At 36.3% G+C, this 21,166-nt stretch overlaps 1 protein-coding gene across 5 annotated transcripts in view; it reads right to left on the bottom strand.

Annotated features, from left to right (window-relative positions):
* Positions 1–1,861: 1,861 nt before the first annotated feature.
* Positions 1,862–21,166, bottom strand: part of LOC148673559 (transducin-like enhancer protein 4) — an 85,352-nt gene continuing 66,047 nt past the window's right edge. For all 5 annotated transcript variants that reach the window (XM_088630168.1, XM_088630170.1, XM_088630166.1 and 2 more), the window contains 6 exons: positions 17,243–17,490; positions 14,599–14,746; positions 13,052–13,202; positions 10,426–10,502; positions 7,525–7,963; positions 1,862–4,965 (listed from right to left, as the gene is read on the bottom strand). In XM_088630168.1, the coding sequence (XP_088486294.1) occupies positions 7,856–7,963; positions 10,426–10,502; positions 13,052–13,202; positions 14,599–14,746; positions 17,243–17,490 (732 nt within the window). In that variant the 3' untranslated portion in view covers positions 1,862–4,965; positions 7,525–7,855. The remainder of the gene's footprint in view (positions 4,966–7,524; positions 7,964–10,425; positions 10,503–13,051; positions 13,203–14,598; positions 14,747–17,242; positions 17,491–21,166) is intronic.

Here is a 21,166-nt window from a genome sequence, read left to right as displayed (position 1 = left end):
AAGCAGCACACACTCTGAGATGGGAGGAGATGGTCCAGCACTCTAACACCTACACCCCTGAATCAAACTTGAGAGAATCAAAGACAGATAAGTTCAGCATGACACTGGTCAAATATTTTACTTTGAAGGAGAATTATGGATTCATGACTTGCCCATTATTTATGTGCAGATTCGTCAGTGATTACTGATAAATGATTCCCTTTAAGAACGTACTGTAACAAACTGGATTAACATCAGTTTTCCCAAGGCAAATGGTCTGATCTTTCACTTCTTATGCATCAGTCTGGTGCTCAAACTGGCATCATTTGATTCTGGAGCACATAAAGAAAAATGCAGTCTCACATTCCGAATGTGTTTTTAGATGTATTTTTTTTTATTCAGCAGTGCCCATAGCTGTACTGTAGTAATGCACACCTAATCAAATGGAAGACCAATAATTTTAAAAAATGTGAACAAACTAATACTCTGGTGGATCAGAACATGCAGTTCTGTTGTTAGCAATACTGCACATTATACCTTTGTTTGCTAAACCAGGCAGCAGAGAAAACTGCCAAAGGGTGTCATAAGTTTGAGTCTTTCTTTGCTATAATTTGAATCGGCAGCTGGAATCCCTAGAATTTTTTGTCCTTCTGAATAGTGAGTGATGGCCATTAATGATGGTGAAAGTGTTAAAAGTATTTTTAGGAAAAACTGCTAGAAGAAGCACTTTTAAGACTTTTTATAACTCATATGTATGTTTTTTAAGAATAATAAAGATCCTGAAGTACGATTTCATGAACTATAAAATGTAGGGTCAAAGGGCCAGTTCTTTAGATGTGCTGTTCTTACGATGGGTGTGAGAATACTGTATTCAAAGGTCATAAATCAGAGAATTTTAAACATCTTGAAAAGCAGACCCCTCATAATAATGTGATTTTGATACACAAATGTTTGGTACTTATCTAGTCCATAACAGAGCCTATGTTATACTATACTATGGAACAAGTAATAGGTTTATTCCATTATGAAAAAAAGAAAGAAAACACAACGTTTTGGCCGTGGAGCCCTCACAGCTGAAGAAGGCTCCACGGCCAAAAAGTTGTGTTTTCTTTCTTCTTTTTTGCAGCATGGATAAAACCCATTACTTGTTCCGTTGCAGCCTACGCATGTTGATGCAGCTACTGTACCTACCTGAACTATAATGTACTACTATTATAGATTATGAATTAGGTATTGCTTTTGAAGCGAATGTCATTTTTTCATACAATGTACTGTAGATGGTTGTAGGAGCCTAATATTATTTAGTTTGTTATTCTGCAAAAAAACATGATGCTTTTTATATAAATATATATAATATATAAAATATATAAAAACATGACGCTTCTGGTGATTAGAGAAATATTACTCAGCTTACAGTGCTTATGGGAATATTTGTACTGTCTGTAAACTGCATTTTGGTCTTATTTTGGATGAATTTAGAGTCATCCAGAAAAAGAAAACATTAGTTGGATTTTAGTATTTTTTAATCTATTTATAATATAAAAATACCATGTCATTAAAAAGACGTCCAGCAAACTTTTAACCAAACTACAGTTATATATATATATATCTTGCCACTTTCTTTCTCATAATATTTTGATAACTCTTATTTAAATTAAATAAGAAAATCCATCTGCAAAAGATGGGTGAGATTCTTACTATTGCACAAAAGTTAATTTAGTAATGTCTGAAATGAAATATCTTCTGACTCATACAGTACACAAGTTTTTAATTCAATCAGCCTAGTTCAATCACTAAGGATGTTTCTTTGCTGAGTGAAACAAAGTAAAAACAGAATATCATAAAATAAAAAAGGTAAAGGAAAGTACCTGAACTCAAAACACCCATGGTAACTCCACAGAGATTTTTAATAAATTGAGACACAGACTAGAAAAAACAGACAAAATGCATGTTGTATTAAAGAAACAATCTAACACCTAGCAACAGGTAGTTTCTCTTATTTTGTAAGCTTACAAGTTTCATTTCTTCGTTTATAAAATATTATTCTGACCAACTATTCAATACCAAAGCAGAATCAGGAGAACCTACTGAATAATTGTTTAATCATTACATACAGTAGAAAACCATTAATGAACAGAAAAAATGATGTGTAAAAAGGTCTTCAGGTAACAGTGAAATTGGTTAAAGTAGTTTTTTGAAGAGGATGATCATACATTGACAGGCATATGCAGAATCTTTAGCAAGACATATGTATTTGTTTTTTTTCTGCTGAGGTTACATCTTTGACTTAAATATGTAAAATGTAACAAAAGTTCCTCTGTACAGTTGCTAAATCCAGTATATATGCACATCTGATGACCTTTAGTTGGGTATTTTTTTAGTGCATTAGGTAGTTAATAAATATAATATTTAAAATGAATGCTGTTTTTCTTTTGCCCTACAAATGCAAAACCCTTTTTAGTTTTAGACTCTAATCTCACAAAATATTCCCTGACTCTAAAATGGCATTAGGAAGAATGATGTTCATGATATTCCATATTGTTTCAAGGAGGAATGTTATTTAAGAAAGATGGGAGGGAAAGAATAAGGCAAGATTATAAAGAAAATGCAAATGTATTTCCTACAGTATATTGGCTGGACCAAATCACAGAGCTTCACCAATACATTACATTTTGCAGCCCAAGCTTGAATGGCACTAATACTTACGTTTCACTTTCAACAAATTTAACCATCGTTTAAAGCCATTAATGCTGAGCAATTATTTCATTGTTTGATAACAGAAATGCTTGAATCATCAAGCATTAATTTCAAACTAAATGGCTTAATCTGTTGTGTTGAAGAAAAAAAATCAATTCAAAATCAAATATTTTCTGCCAGGGATCTGACAATCCATATGTGTGAAAATCCTACTGTCCTTCTAATTAATGGGACACCTTCTTATAAGTTTAATAATATTAGATCTTTTTTTTTATTTTATACCTGCCTAATTTGGAAAGTTGATTTATTCTTTATGTCTCAATTCACTCAGCACAGCTACGCAGCAGGGGACAGTGAGGATGGGCAGACATGCTCCTCTGACCCACCCAACCATCAGGAACATTCATCTTCTGACTTACTGCAAGCTCCACAGCGGAGACGTGGCACATCTTGCACTGAGGTCACTGCAAGCCTGCAGGCATCTGGCAGGCTGCAAGAGCTGCCATTTCAACAAGAGCCAAGAGAGTCCTGGCCAGCTAATCCTACCCCTGCACCAGGTCCCACTCCCAACTAGCTATTTGAGGAGTGTTGGTCACAGTCTGTTAAGGCTCAGATTCTCGACATATGGACTATGGAACTCATACAGGGAAGGCCCCAGCTCTCAGTTCAGGATATACAATAGCACTCGGGTTTCCCCCAGAATAAAACCAAAAATATTAAATCATGCTTTAATAAATAAACAGAAAATGGAACATCTCAAGTACTGAACTTTTAGGAATTCACTTCTTTTTGACATAAGGCATCTAACAAACTGACAAAATAGCAACATAAAACAATAATTGCTCAGCAATTATTGGCACTGTGTGGCCAATACAGCTACATTATGCCACTCATCCAACAGAAAGAGTTCTTCTGATAGGTTCTTCAGTAAGCTATTTAAATAAGATGTTTGTATGCATCTTTAATAACTTCTATTTGAATCATTTTTATATATTTTAAGTGCATCTTTCTCATCCATTTGCTTTCCCTCAAGTATTCTGTCCCAATTTGCAATCCCATTTTATTCTCCACAATATAAATGGTAAATGTGTTGTTAGCACCTTCCTAAGACTTAACTCCCTTACCTTGTATTGGCACTCAAAGTCTGAGACACAATAGGTTGGTATGATTTTCACTTCTTAGCTGAAAGCTGTTTTGATTTCTTGTATATAGGCATATTTGCCCTAGTGGGATGAAAACCATTGCACATATCATAAAACAAAGTATTCACCATATGAGCTAGAGTCATAAATTATAAATGTTTTTTATTCACATAAGGACCAACAAAGAACTTGCAAAATTTTCATTCATGTATAGAGCTGAATGCTAAATACTGCAATATGTTAAGTATTTACTATTATCATTAAACCATACAACAGCGTCGATCACTGCACCGGCTGGTGCTGTAATATTATTTACCTGTTTCTGCCGATTTAAAAAGTGAAGCTAGAGTCACAAACCAAAAATATTTAATCCATACAACCTCCGAAAATGAACTGCAGTGCTGTTTGTGTCACTGCACATTACTGAAGAAAAACTAAACAAAAAGAACAGTTGATGTTGCATCAGAACTATATACATTGCAACTTTTAGTATCAAAATCCTTCAAATTTGCAGTATTCTCTCAAACTTTTCAGACACAAAACACTAAGAACTTGGAATAAATTTGTCTACCACTTCTGGAACTCAAGTAGACAAGTCTATTGTAAACTGGATATTGTGGCTCTATATTCTAATATCAAATGGAGTACACCTAAACCAATACAATATATTACCTATATTAATGGTTTGATCTATAGCAGCAAAGGCACTGTACATCAGCAGATCCACAGACTTGGTTCTTTTAAGCATTCAATGCACGTAGTGTCCAGAAAAAAATATTTACAAATAAAATGGCAAAGAATATTCTGTTTTTTTGGAAAGGATTCCAAAGCAAGGTTCGTAGCACATTAGCCAACAATCCATGACTGCAGGGCGCTAATGATGATTTTGTTAGTATTCACTGGCTTCTGTAATTTGTGGTCGGAGATCAATTCTGGGTGTGGGAAGGCTGTCTGGGTTCCACGGGCATGAGTGTAATTCACAAAGCAAATCGATCGGCATTCCCTTCCTTCTGCTTACACTGTATTGTCCATGGTCTTTAATAACTGGAATGTAATCCAAATGGGCATTGCTGTGTAAATATTTGGCTTCTGCAAGAGAACAGCATTTCCTGCCAATGTCTGGAGATAATACCATCCTTCTGCAAAACTGAAAAGACAGGAATAAAGAGAGGTTAACAGCCAGTTATGCATTTTAATCCAAAAAAGGTGTAAGTAAAAGAAGCATTCCGTTAAGCATCTTATTGAGCTAGTATTTACTTAAACCTTGTATTGTCTAAACTGTACAGCCCATCATTTATTTCTTACATTAACTGAAATATTTCTAAAACAAACATGTTGCATTTCTGCTTCATGTTGTGGATGAATCATATCTCTCAAAATGACAGGGTGGCGAGCTTATAAAATACCCTTCCAATACAAGATAACTGATCTCTATTTCTTAACAAAATGACTGCTGTCACTGTAATGGTTTAACCTTCATTTGTTGATTAAATGTACTACATTCTAAAGAGAAATATAATACATTCACATATCTTGACCTGTTATATAGAATCATTAATTTAATTGAATGCAAACATTCAGAAAGACAGACACACAATGACTTTATATAAGAAAATGTTGACATTAACACTTTGTAAAGACTGTCATATATATGCAGAAATAAAATGTGATAATAAACAACATTAAACACCTCACACTGTTGAGGAGTTTTACTGAACTACATTATATCATTTCCGAAATGAAGTATTGTAAAATGTGTACAATTTGGTAATCACACCTACAAAACAAACAAATTAACTACTATATTTCATTGCAGTGATTCTCAATCTATGGTCTGCTTGTTGTCCAATCAGCACACAACTGAGGCCCATCTGACACCATGTTAAAATAATTCAAAAGACTGCTGCATGGTTTGTTGAGTAATGCATTTGAGCACTTGAGTATAGTTGTCATGTTGCATCAATGTCCTGTCAGCAGCTGGGCAGGGCAGATGAGAGAAAATGGATCGCTTTGTTGTTTGTGGGGAGAAATAACATTCAGGACCCCTCAGAAGCCAATGAAAGAAAAAAGGAATCATAGAGGATATAAGCACCACACCCTGGCAGTAGAAAGGAGGAATGAACAAGATGACTGGAGAAAAATGTGTGCAAATTTAGAAAGAAACAGGAGGCCATTTTGGCAATAAACCAAATCATTCATAAGTTCTTGCATGGAACAAGATACCCCTCATGCTGCTGAAACTGATACACTGGCTTCTTCCAAGAAGTGGCTAGATGAGAATCTTGGATCAATTAGCTACTAAAAAACTAAATTAGTTAGGTGGGCCAAATGGTCTGCTCTTGTTTGTAAAGGATCTTATGTTTGTTTTGCTTATTATGTTATACAGCTCAGACCAAAAAACTGAGTCCAAAACACACAATGCAAAAAGACATCTAAAGTCAAAACAAATAACCATTTTTAACTGAAATCCAAGAAAAATCTGAAATCCCTGAATACAGAAAGTTTAAAATTAGTCTGCTTGAGAGACAACTAAGAATGAGCAGAAAGTGAGACCTTACAGAATTTCCCAGATGATTCCCAAATTTACAACCCCCCATGGCAACTACTATCTCTTTAGTGATTTGAGAAACAAAAACAAAATCATAAAATCATTTTTTAAAATATTCAGTTAAGCAGTAATATTTTATGTCTGTGAATACTTTCAGCATTTGTCGAATCAACAGACATAGAAGACATAGTACATGGATTCATGGATTATAATCGATAATACATGGATTCAAAGCAATGATACTATTGCTGTTTGCCAAACGTGATGAAATGAGGGTTCTGCTAAATTTAGTTGTTTCTTTTACAATTGTTGGAGGTCTGAGTATGACTGCTAAACATCAAGGACTAGTTGTCCAAATGATAGATCAGACAAATTTGTTAGTATATCATTACAACGTGCCTAAAAGGCTCCGCACAATTTGTTAGAAGATGGCAGCATGAACTAAATAATGGACAAAGTTATTGAATTACTGTAACTAAAGAAACTTATTTGAAGGCTGACCTTAACTTCCATCATCTTATATTGTACATGTGAAAGTACAATTATGCTCAGGTAAGGGTCTTCAACAATTTGTCACATTACCTCCAGAAATTGTAGAAAGTTCTCTTTCTACAACTAAAGATTAATATCTTGTACAACAAGACAAAAGTTTCAAGATCTGACATTAATAGGGACTTTTTAACAGTAAGTGTTTTGTTTTGTCAACTTAAAATGTTCTTGTTAAACATTTGCCAGTATCCACATGGAAGGTACTGTATCAATTTGATCACAATGCTGTCAGATAACAATTAACCTTATTTTTTCCTGCCTACAGGTTAATAGCTACATTTGTTACATTTATGGTACACATAGAACAGGGAGTATTACACACAACCCAGAGAGGTAAAGAGTATATTGTGTTCTAATTGTATGTCATCTGGAAAGATGTGTGGATAGATAGCCAAGATGAGATAGAAAGACACAGTAAGAGTGAGAAAGACATGTTCCCTTTCCAGGTAACTGGAAGAGCTTCTCACATCTTCCAAGGAAAAAATATGGTTAATGAATTTTGTTTTCTTCACAGTCAGACTCTGAAAATGTAGCAGAATCCAAACTTCCAACCATATCTAAGCATTAATAATAATAAACAGTAATAGCAATATTAAATTAGGAACATACCTTTTAGTTGGTACCTTAATCAGCTGTATCCAATTCCATTAAACACTGGTTAGAAAATCTCCTTAAAAATAAATAACTGAATCTACTGTACAGAATGAATGTGTGTTCAGGTCGTGGAGAATAAGCCTGGTTGGCATAATCAGTCCATTCCACTTTGAAGATTTGGTATCACAAGTGTGTGCTGTACATCCGCAGTATCGTAGTAAAGTAAGTCAGGGCTCATGTAGTGGATTCTTTTTTATACAAATTTTTGCTTCAGAAAGTCCAGTCTTAAAGAACAAATATAACAAAGTGCTTCAGCAGGAGTCCTCTTTGTATTCACATCCTCTGTTTAATAAATAACTTCATAAACTGTGGCCTTCTTGTCCCCAGAGCCTGTGACAATATATTTATCATCCACAGAGATGTCACAGCTAAGTACTGAGGAGGACTCCTTAGACTAAAAAAAAAAGGAGAAAAATATTAGAAACAAGGCATATTGTAAAATGAAAGAAAACACAGTGCAAAAAAAATAATTAATGTCTTTCATATGCGAGTGATTCATCTTTTCTTTCTTCAAAGGGAATAAGCAGAAACAGATGTTTTCAAACAGTAACTCTATCCCCCAATAGCAAACTTGTTTGTAGACTGCCAGAAATAAATGATTTAATAGATTATTTTCTCAGTGGTTGCTGGCAATTGCTCCCCTTAAAAAGTTAGTATGTTCAAAATATTATCTGTAATTCTTGGCAGGTCTAAAAGCCTTAAGTGGTTTCAAATGCATGAGAAATCATAAAAGTCTTTATTTTTCTTGGAACGGCACATCTACCCAGGCCAGCTCTGTGGAATCAGGGCGCTAACAAATTCACAACGTTTACAGCTTCACTACACGTGGTTAACATTACTACATTTTTATTATTATATTTATTACATATCCATACAGAGATGCTGTATTTGGATTATCAAAGTTTGCTTTGTAGATATTAAAAGTCCTAGCTACTAAACAGGCAAAGTAATGAAAAATAAGGCAATTCCACAGACAGTATTTATTTTTTGCCAGTGACAGTAGATATGACCTCAATTTTAACACTAGAAATGTATCAACAAATGTGCTGTAACTGAGCATAAGCCCCTTTGCAGGACTCCTAAAACTTCTTGGAGATTCTATTTAATTTTGGCAAAAAAAAATGTCCTTTGCTCAGGTTAGTGTCTTTTACTAAATCTACTTTGTTAATCATTTCTATTGGTGGGTCTTTATCCCTTTTTTTGCCAGGGGACAGCTTTTTAAGAACCTTTTTTTTAAAATAAGGACCCACAGTTCAAATAAAAAATCCTGTGGTCTGGAATTATTCGAAATGATGCTACAATTAGAAACAGCTGAACTCAAGTGTAACAGGTGAACTGCTTATCCCTGACGAAAATGGGGAGCACAAATGCACGTTATCACTTTGTAGATAAAAAAAAATTACAAATCATTAAGTATCGCTTCTTTCACAAATATGATGTTCCTTAATTTTAAAACATTGAGAATTGGTAAAGAAAATACAAAACAATTAACAAAACACTGCACATCATTAAACATTGATTAGAAATTATGCATAATATAAAAATACAATGTTCATTTTTTTAAGAAGTCATCAGACTATCACTGGAAGCTTATTTTCACATTTGTAGCCCACTGTTGTCCTGCACACGTGTGCATAATTCTAAGCCTTGGTCCAAATTTATTTCAACATAAAAATGTTATTATTCATAAGGGAGCTGTTTGACTAATTATGAATAGCCTAAATTGAATTTCATCAGGTCTCAGAAAGCATGCTGAATTTAGTTGAACCTGCAAAGTAGTCCTAATTGATGATAAAATATAACCAGATAAGTAATTTAATCTGTATGAAATTCTTCATCACATTGCTCTGTAAAAATACAAGAAAGTATCTGGCTTTTAAAACTCATAAATTGCAATGCACTTCCAACACCACTCATTAAACGTGTGTTTCTGTTTTAAAAAAAACATTAAGCTCAATAAGATAATATGGTTTGCTTATTGCAAGTAATAAAGACAACATTACCACAGGGAAAGAACTGGAAGAATTATTTGTGTGCATCAAAGTCTTCCCTTTGTTGCTTTTCATGACACCAAGTAAACATCACACCATATTCAAAGTCAGCATGATAGTTTTCTTTTTCTTTCAAAGATTTATGATGTCATCTCTGCCACACCATGTTTCACCAAATGCAATCTACAATCTGTGTGGCCTTAGTAACCTCAATGTGTTTCAACTCACTGACAGCTCACTGCAGTTGATAAAGCTATGCCAAACCTACACCTGTTGTTTCTACATGAGACTAGACATTTTGCCATTTAAAAAAAAGGCAATAATAATCATTTTAGATCTTCACAACAACATAATTGAAACTGCCTTTTGTTTCTATTACAAAGTCATCAACACTGTGTGTTGATGTTATTTTTACCCATATTAATTTTGTATCGCCAAGGTTTCCTTTGACCCTTCCAAAAACATAAACGTTGGTGCCAAGACATTACCTGCCCAAGACGCCTGTATTAGTACCTTGTTATTTCACAGTCCACAGTGACACTGACTCAAAGCCATGCAGCAATTTGACAAGATGTGCTCCAAAGCAGCTTTCCTGACTCACAGTGCCCAACTGTCATTATCGCTTCACCCCCACTGCTGCAAATTAGCTGGTGCCAGCAAGAGATCATAAACAGAATGCAGACGAAATTGCTTTCTCTGCAGCCCTATTTTCCAGACATCTTGCCAGAGAAGGTGTCACCATAAGCCCTGCCCACTAGCTGAAAATCAAAATTATGGAAATAACAGCAATGCTAACATTCACGTAACATTCACAAATCACACTATAGTCTCATTAATTTCTTATCTGTGCTTCAGGTGTACTTACTTGGAATATACTTGCTCCATATGGTGTCCGCCAGGCATTCAAAAGGTTGTCTTTACCAGTGCTCACAAACCACTTGCCTAAAAAGCAGTGGGATAAGAAAAGAATTAAACTCTTGCTCACACAGAATGTGCGTAGGAATTACGCATCGAAAGACTAAAAAATACAAGAAAGTCAAGCAGAAATGTTTCTGTTCTTAACCAATAATAATGTCTCTAAAGCTATACGAAAAGATTAATTTGAAAAATATGCATTAATATGAGGGTTCAATAAAGGGGGTACCAATGCAAAGCAAAATTTGAAACTGAGTGGAACTTAAATGATCATGAACATGAGAATCTGTTACCTTTATAGAGGCAAAGGTTTTAAGGTATTATTCAGTTGACTAATAAAACATGAAGGTCAAACCTGGGCAGCCTATAGTATATTAGTCACAAGCAATCCAACTGGAATGCATTTAAATACTCTAATATAAGACTCCACTGGACTATAACTACGTCTGACATTAGCCATTTAACACTGTGCTGCGATTCGTCTCAGGACAGAATACCCATGGATATTAAAGCAAAAAGCCCCAGACACAACCACCTCAGAAAAAAAAAAACAGAAAAAATGTTAACATATGCTCTAGAACACTCTTGCTGTAGACCTTCTAAAAATTTAAACCAGCTCTAAGATTATTGAAAACCTTATCTCTTTTGGAAAAGTGGAGAGAATAAGCTGTAACTTGCTGAAGCCCATTCTTAGTTCAGCAGCTGTCCTTCAAGAACTTGGCTGCCTTTGATCAAGGGAAATCAGCAATGCTTACATTCTCCTGGTAAATCCCAGAATGGCATTTATCCTCAAACAGTAAAGAGAAAACAGAAACCTCCACATCCTCACCACACTAATTTACTGATGATAAAGTAATCCAATCAGCTGCACAACACTGAAGCGCTGTCAGAGGTTCATTAACACCTAAACTTTCATTATCTCAAAGCCTTGCTTTGTAATTCTGGACTCTCCTCCTACCCAACTCTCCTTCTTTATACGCTATTTAATTTAGTGAGGATGCAGTTGCTTAAACAGTTCATTGATGAAGCTACAGTTAAAAGGCCTAAACAAAGAATAGTATATAATGATATGCTGAATAATAACTGTCAGTTATTTTCTCTACATACAATATGATCCTGATACATACAGTATACTGTTGCACAAAAAAACAAACTATTAGGTCTAATGGATTTAATTAAACTTGACATGATGGCGTTTCCAGCATGAAACATAACATACTGTTAAACTAAAAACATTGCAAATCTTGGATCAGCTATCACCCAGACTGTGATAGACTCTGGACAGACTGCTGTAGAAAGTTCCACCGCTCTGGAACTACTGGAACCAGGTGTAAGAGGTTGGCAGGTGGCAGTTGTTTCTTGTTGCCGATACTGAAGTGCTGGTCCCACAGATGATCTACTGGACAGGTCAGCAAAAAAAGCTGGCCACAGCAAGACCTCAACAGTTTTCATGAAGTTGTGCCATTGTAATCCAAGCACTCTGTGCTCTTGCAGTGTTCTACTGTAATCGACACTTCCAGATTGACTTTCAGGAATGGCTGCTGACTCTTAAGATTCGACCAATGTATCGCCGAGCAGTAAGCTTGCGCCCTCACTTTATCTGCCATACAGGCATTGTTGTGATAAAGGAGATGCACCAATTCCACTGTCCCACCGGTTAGCTTGAGCTATGTAAGAGTCACCATAATCAGTACGAAACCTCCAGCCACGTTTCATCTTCTGTCAGGGCTTTCAAGGGCAAAACAGCATTCAATAGTGAATAACTGTTGGCTCACAGGAGGCAGCAATTTCATCTCTCAGCTGTCAACATGTTACCCCTGAATGGCCTCTGAGCATGAAGTTCATTTTGATGCAGATGGTGCTGATACATGGGTTATTTCTCCCCGAAATATTTCACATTGGAGCTACTGCAGTCTCAAAATGATAACAGATGAATCAGATGGACCAGGGCCAAAGTGGCTGCTCTGTCTTGCTGGATACGGTCTGTCCCTTACAGAGCTCAATTTCTAGTTCATTTGGAATAGATGTCAATGGTTGAAGAAGAACATATCATTCTCCGGGCAACTTTGCTCACACATTGCCTTCAATCATGCCAATAACCAAGTGTTCTTCCTTACCCAAGCTGGGCATGTTTGCATGTTTTGCCATTTTATGAATTCAATAAAACCATGTCTTTCAGAATGGCTTTAAATGCAGATTTTAATCAATTTTATACTATTCTTAATATTTGGCAATTTTCTTGTCACCTTCTACTACTAAGCACCTGGAAGTGTTCATGACTTGAGCTCCGTATATTATGGTTCCTTGGAATAACTACCTCATCAGTGAACCTTTCTACTCAAATTTGAACATACAAATTATATTCCTATTAGGCGGCTGATATTAAATTTAATTCTGCTGTGTTTTCACTGCGCAGCAGTATAAATAAAAAATATATAAACCTTTAATATTCCACAGAAAAAATATTAAACTTAATTAAAAATGCACATAAGCAGCTAAAAATAGATCCTGCCAGATACACACTTGTATTACAAACTATCTGCAAACCGTTCGAAATGTGAAGTATGTGTAATTACCACAGTGAGCAAATTTGAGTGACAGAACGCAGCTCTCGTGGAGATGCAGCTGGTACTTGTCTGGCTTGGTGACATGCAACACCTCAACATTGCTGTTCTCCATTCCCACAGCAAGCCACTCGCCAGTGGGGCAGTACCCCAAAGAGAAGATCTGCAAAACAGAAAATAATAATGGGACTCTCCAGAGGACCTTCATGTTTCAGTGCACATCTAATAAAGCCAGTTATAGGAAATGTATTGTTAAACAAGTAGATTGCTGTGTCAGCATGCGTAGGCTGCAAAGGAACAAGTAAAGGTTTATTCCATGCTGAAAAGAGGAGAAAGGAAACACAATGCTTCGTCTGTGGAGCCTTCTTTGGGTGTGAAGAAGGTGTCACACTCGGAGAAGGCTCTACAGCCGAAACGTTGTGTTTCTTTTCTGCTCTTTTCAGCATGGAATAAACCTTAATTTGTTTATTGTTAAACAAGTAAGAGTTGTACCATAAAAAGAAGAGGCACACAACTCTTGTGTATACTATGTGCAATCAGTAGTTCACACTATAGCAGATATCCATTTATGAAATATTTAAGATGCCATTAATTATTTACACAGCTCAAAGGGACAAGATTAAACAATTTATATTAAACTATTTTATCAAATTGTGTCACAAATAATGCTACCAAGTATTTTCTTCTGAATTTCTGATCTCCTTTAAAAATTTGTGGAATATACCGGTTTTCTACATTAATGCTGAACATGAAAGTGATAAATGTTGAAACAGATTACACTGCAACCAAGAAATGGAAATAGATTCAATTTAGTGAAAATCTCATTTTGGTTTTTTTTAAATCACCCAAATCTTATCTTTGCATTTACAATACCTTAGCTGATTTATCCTCATCACAGTTAATAAGAAGCAAGTGTAACAATGCATCCAGTGTTAAAACGTCATTATATTTCTATTAGTCACCTCTGAAAACATTGTACTCATCTGTGCATCAAATGTGGATGAAAAATTAACATGTTGCCAGTTTTAAATGACAGCTGAACTGTACTATAGAAAAAAAGAGCTACATAACACCATTCCACACTAAGACATTTTTCAGCTGTTAGCAGAATACTCCAACATCTTGAACAGATATCAACTAAATTCCTAAAGGAGAGAAGAAAATTCAAGGGAATCTAAAGCCTAAGGAAAAATTAAAGTTTTCCATCTAATATACTATAAGGCATTACAAATCCAACAAATAAACACTGGAACAAACAGCATTTATTATGTTTTGTAATGTGTCTCAGTAAATATAGACATGGATGAGTGAAAAACTGAAATGGTCTATATGCTGTTATACCATGTCTGTCAGGATTGATTTACTCTCCTGTTTAGTTGTGTTTTTCCCTTCATACATAACAGTTCATAACAGATAACTCTAAATTCCTGTCAATAAGTGATTTGAAATTGAAACACAAAAGGATACATTTGTAAAATAACATCTTCTTCCAATGCCTGTAATATATCATGGTTCAGTTACACTCATTCCCAACCTAGGATTTGCATCCGGAAGTGTACCTGTGAAGTGAAATCATGCTGCTGTAGCTGTCTGCCCTCTCTCAGGTCCCAGGACCTTACTGTGTTGTCCAGGCCTCCCGTCCACAGCTTGGTGCCGTCATTGGAAATATCAATACAGCTGGCTCCATCCGTATGGCCCTGGAATTGCCTGATAATTCCAACACAAAAACAAAAATACAGAAAAACACCTTGTCTTTCTACACAGAAAGTAAATGTGCATTTCCTAATGGTAGAATTGGACTTTGCAGAGTAAACAGGGAAAAGATTTAACAAATAAAATATCTTTGTGGTTTATGATTCTTTTGAATCCCTTTTATTAGGGGGGCATTATCTTCCAGCTTACCTATTACCCACTGCCCCTCCCCGAGAGCCTCATCTCTCAGCCACCCAACCACAGGCGGGCCCAGAAATCCCCATCAGCACTACTAAAGTGCAAGATCAACAAGACTGTGATGGCATCCAGCACACCAGTATCAGACAGCCCTTGGTGTAAGAAGTACAATATTTTTATCTTGAAAAATTGATTCAGATACAGAAGAGCTGTGGAATCACAATGATATAAAGACACCAGTATACTTAAGGTCCTCAGAAATTCCTTCCCACAGGAAGCTATGTAAAATCAGAACATGTACAATCCCCAGACTACTCAAAATATTCTTTTGATGGATAGTTGAACAATGCACCATCACAATTAGAGACCACTCCCGTCTTTCAAACTCAACAGAATCCAGAACATAAAAGAAATGAACTGCAAAACTATCTATCCTCTTCTTTGTCGTCCACTGTCCATCCACTACATGGATCTGGGTAATGTCCCATACTAGTACTCCAGCTCTCCCTTTTGCCCCCATCACAAAAAGAATGAGAAGAAAATATTAAATAATTATGTAATTATTAACGATATACCCACTTACAACTGCAAAACAATATTGAAAGAAAGCTAATGAGTCCAAGCAAATCAAAATCAGATTGCTCTTTATTGGGAACCAGATCAGTGTAACTCCCACCCCCCCACTGTAAATCAGGAAATTCTCCAGAATCTGTTGGGAAAAGAAACTAAGACAATGCAAATTCACTTCTATTTATGACCACCACTTACAAATGGCTGTTCTGTATTGTGGGGCAGCTTGAAAATCAGCTAGTGGGATTTTAAAAGATCTCTAGGTAGAACCTCCATAAATGTAATGAGGTCTGTCAGCCTCAACAGGAGACTGCAGGGACAAAGGACAGACCAGCTTGGGAGCTTCTTCTGGATGTCCTGGTAAGTACTGTATTATCTCCCTCCAAGCCTTAGGCAGACTGACCACTTAAATGTTGCAGCGACAAGATCTGTCCTCAAAGTGATTTATTTTGTTCTGAAAGACATGTTTTTTACCCTGTCAAACGTCTACTTTTAACCTATCACAGCAGTAAGCTTTTCCGATCACTTTAAACTGGACAGTGAAGGAGTGCCTAAGAGAATGGAGGACTATGCTGCTCTCAAGCACTGGCTCATTGATTGGCTTATATCACATAGTGTAGTATCGCTTTGGGCAAAAAGAGCTCACTTGATCCAGAACCACCAGCTCCAAAATGGATTTGTTTTACACACTGGATATCTAATGTAGTATGAAGCCACCCCTTTCCTGCTAGTTGTCATTCAGAGGTAAATAAAGGGAGAGGATTCTACAGGAGATTCAGACAAAACTGAGCTATGGTTCAATTGGTGAAATATGTAACAGATGGAAAAAATAGGAAACGCTGAATTGTCAACACCACTTTGGGCATTCATGTGCAATCAAGGTCACTGGCTACTGCTGCCAACCCTGTCATGATGGCTAAGTCAACAGAGCCGGGAGAAGAGGTCAGCCAACTGCAGATATGGCCAGTCTTCAGATGAGCAGGCTAACAGTGTGGCTTCCAAAAAATTGTGCACTGTCGCATCAGCAGAATTTCTCACAGAAACTTGATGCAGTTAAGCATATTGAATTCTGCAGACCTCCACCATACAACAGGAGGAAAGCAAATGCAAATTAAGCTTACAATGGAAAGTATGCTTAGAGCAGAAAAGAAAACAACTAAAAAGGGCAACTTGCATAGTTTAATGATAGGGGGACCTTGTTCATCCAACAAAGAATTACTTTGCCTTCAAAATTCTCTGAAGCTGCAGTGTGTTGGAGGAATAGAAAATTAGTTTGTTTATATGGCAAAATCATTGAGACATTCCAAGAAAAAAGCATATGATTACAAAAGGGTTTCTCTGCAAACAGAAAAAAAATGAAAAGGCTATGATCAACAAATTCAGCTCTAAATGTAATAAGATCAAGCATGCTGCTGAGTTGGTGATCAAGAAAAGAAACTGCCTAGTCCCGTGGTTTTGTGTTTCGCACATGCAGTCACCAGAGGAAAAGACTGATGAACTGATGAACTGTGTACAGGCAGGTAAGGATGGCATCTGATCCACATACTGGTATCAGCATTTTTCGATTAATGCTAAATTAGCCAATGCAGAGCAGCCTCTAAGACGGAAGATAAACCATCCCTGGATATTCCATGTAAAGAAAAAAATAAAATAAAATACCGACACTGTCCATTCACTCCCCTCACGTCCAGCAAACCCCATCTCCAATATGGTCAACTTTCAGTTTAAGGCAGGAGGCCTCACCTGACCAGAGTCTGGTTGTGCAGGTCCCACACTGCGATGTTGCCATCACTGCAGCAGGAGAAGCAGACCTTCGAGTCGGGACTGATGGCCAGTGCGTAGCAGGCGGGAGCCGAGGACGTCAGCTCGGCCTTAATGCGCGGGGTAGGAGCTGCCAGATCCCAGATGGATAATGTACTGGCCTCCCCACCAACAATCAGGGTGCGTCCATCAGGGAGTAATCTGCAGGAACGGATGTAGTTATCTCTGTTCTGTGGAGACAGGACCCATCAACAGATTACTCACGAGGAAAGAAAAACAATATTAACATGAGTGCAGGAATCCATAAAAGTACTGTTTTCCCTCCTTGTCTTAATGAGGCATTTACATTTATGACAATGATAGAGTGGATTAATGCCAGCAAGGAAAAAAAAAGACACTCACACAACATAAGGGAAATGTTTAAACATTATCTACTTACTCAGCACAGTAAGACATTCAATCTTAATTATCATCACAAAGCATAGACCCAAACAAAATTCTAATACAGTCACAGTGGATATAAACATTCTATTTTTTATTCACAAAAGCATTTGATTGAATGTAAAAATGTACAAGATATGATTTTAAAACTGAATTTAGTGGCAATAAAAGAAATAGGGTTTTCTCATAATCATAATCTGATGCTTTTGTTGTGTTCCCAGACAACTGTGAAAAGCAATCCCTTAAGAGTTATTCTAGTTACAGTCAAATTTTACTCGACAGCATATGAAAGGAGCCTCCCGTTTTTTCGTTATTGTTTTCATGTTGGCTTTGTCTAACAAATCTTTCCTGCGGCCTGAGGTGTGCATGCTATTACAAATTAAGGTGCCAGACGAGACATTTTATTGATTTTATTAAGAGCGGGTTCTATCCATCTCTCCATCTGGCAATGGGGATGGATGGGCTAGCAGAGCTGACCCCAGGACACCATATTGACTTACTGCCAAGACATCTGCCACTAGGCTGCAACTCCATGCCAAAAACAACGCTGAACCTAGACCCTGGCTCAAGTTGGTAATTCACACCATGCTGAGAGTTTTAATTTTACTGGAGATCTGAAAACATGTCATCAGAAGTCCTTAATAACAGTAAGAACCATGCTGCTGCAGGTAGCATTGGTGCAACAGTAGGTGGCGGTCTTCGCTTTGGACCAGACAATTTCAACAAGGTCCTGTCTACTTGGTCATTAAAGATCTCGTGGTACTCAAATACAAAACAATAGGGGATGTTAACCTTGGTGTCCAGGCTATATTCCACTCAAGCCTTGCACAGTCTGGTCTACCTAAAACTCCCCTTTAATTCAACTTGAGACGCAGTTTCCTGTATCTTCCTTTATCCGACGTGTCCCAAAGTGAAATCACTGAAATGGTGCTGCTCTTTCCTAGGAAAGTAAATGGGTTCTCCTCTACATGTAAAGCGGTGCTTAATTTGGAAATCCTGAGGAAGTCTCAGTCTTCAATGGGAATGGTAGAGAGCAGATATATGAGGGGCAACAGAAATACTGGCAATGGTAACGGATGTACATAATTATTAATAACAATGTTACTCATTTTAAGTACATTTTCAAGCCATTACTGTCAATAACTAACTAGGTTAACCTTAAAAAAACTTTTAAATTAGTCATTTCAAATGTCATAATCATTTGCTAGAAGACCTGCTCTTATTTTTTAAAACATTTCTCTGTCAAGTCTGTAGGATTTCAAAACCCGACTGCGTGACCTCCCACTAGCATATACTATATACAGCCCATGGGTAATCATGTTTGCAAAAGTATATCTGGGATAAAATTCTATTCCTTCTTTATGTTCATAAAACCATGATATAAACACATTTTTGTTTAAAAAAAGGCATGAGCAGGTGTGACACAATCAAGGCAGTTTTTTTTTTACATTCAAATGTGTAGTCTCATGTAGTACTAGCCAGATGTTAGCAACACACTACTTTTCCGAAATAATTTTCTCATTTCTGAGGCGATGTAGTGTTGAATGTTTGAGTGTGCACTACTGGAATGCAAAATCCATCCCGTATGAATTCCCACTTAATTCCTGACAATCTATGCTGGCGGGTTGTGCAGTAAAACATGAGGCTCCATGTCCTGTTCTGCTGTGTTGTTTTATTTGCTTAATTTCAAGTCTTTTATTGAGGTATTCAGACACACTGCGCAGTGCACAAATATATATTTTTTGCAGAAACGTAATGGTCAAGTCAAAGAGTGACTGTCTTTATAATTATTTTAAAATTGTAAACATTGTCATTTCTTTCATGTCACAAGACCAAGTTCTGTAGTGGTGCTGTCCTGAATCCTCAAAACTCTCAAGCTGAGAGGCCTGGGGCTGAGCTCCAACACAAAATTAAGCACAGAGTTAAACAATCTGTGATTCTTTGGGATGAAAAGAGCTATATAAAGTCAATTAATTATTTATATTACACAATAAAATTACATATGGCCCTTACTGTACAAATAGTAGTGTTAAGAATCTAATACTTTTTTAAATGCATTTAATAATCAGTCAGATTCAGGGTTTATAATAGGTAGCTGAAACATAATCACATCCCTATTAAAAGTCTATTAGCCATTCTAATTCATAGTTGACCCAGCCAAAAACATAACTTTTAGTAACTTACCCATGACATTAACTATTAGTTTAGCTTATCCTAACACAGCAATCAAGAAGAAAGCCTTTTCCTTTAAATTATATTACTTTTAATTGGATGTTTTTCAGCTGAAATGCAGTTACAGATTTAAAATTGACAGTGCTAAAAGGTGAGATCAAAACACACAGTCTTATGCAAGGATATAAAATCATATTTAACCTAAATACTAAAAAACACCATATACTGTTGTATTTAACAACTAAACTCATTGATTACCTAGTAATGTTATGTACAAACAGTTGGTAGGGTAAACTAACACTTCTGTATGTTTCAAATAGGAGTTAGAACCTTCAGAGTTACTTATGATTCTAAATTTATATTAAGTGAGACAGGACGTGGCATCTTATTCTTATGGAAATAAACATGTAAACATGTAACAAGAAACCTGCATAAACACATCCTCTATGTCCTAAACATACTTTAAGACAGCGTGTGATAAATGCAGATATATAATGTATCATGTGTAAGAAATACCACAGGACTGCATGCTATTTTTTTTACAAAAGAGACCTTCGGAATATATAGCAGTTAAGTGTAACCACACCTATGTATTATGGGCACAAGGAAAGACACTGTCTGAAATTTAAATGGTGTCTAGCTATGTAATTCACAGTTTGTTTTTGTTCTGGGTTCTCCTAACAGCCTACCAGGGAATTCAGACTTTTGCTCCCCATGAAGTTAAGGTTGGCCACACCTTATTCCTTTTTGGGGTGTGGTTTTGTTCTTAAGAGTGCCTAAATTAAAGTTTAGGATTAAAAGGCTGGAGCCATGAGTGGGAGTTTTGGGTGGGAGCATGCTGATTTTATCCTCCTTATTAGCTGCAGCTTTCCAGCTAGCTTGTGTGGGACCACCATTATGCCAGTGTCTCCCTTGATAATCCTGTGTTCTAGATTTAGCTACCTCCATGTGCCAGTTCAGTGGTTGCAATAAAGATAGTTACTAAACACCAGCTGAGATGTTACTCTTTCATTGCAAAGGAATGAAGCAATATGGTTAAAAAGCTAGAAATGTATTGGTGTTGTCCATTAGGGTTGCAGAACAAGAAAACAATTTTGGTTATTGCTCTCTCTATTTAATTCAGCTTCAATTAATTAAAAGCATTGTCATTTGTTGTCACGACTAATGTATTAAAACAGACCATTCCATGGCTCCAGTTTCAGTACTACAGTAATACATTCTTTTAACAAATATTAATTATTTACTTTATAATACTTCTTTTTTTTAGAAAAAGAAAATCCAAAATGACTGTCT

Source organism: Lepisosteus platostomus, chromosome 4, assembly GCF_059453375.1.
Source record: "Lepisosteus platostomus isolate fLepPlt1 chromosome 4, fLepPlt1.hap1, whole genome shotgun sequence".
Classification (NCBI taxonomy): Eukaryota; Metazoa; Chordata; class Actinopteri; order Semionotiformes; family Lepisosteidae; genus Lepisosteus; species Lepisosteus platostomus.
Note: the sequence above shows the minus strand (reverse complement) of the source record. Positions and strands in the feature narration are given on the sequence as shown.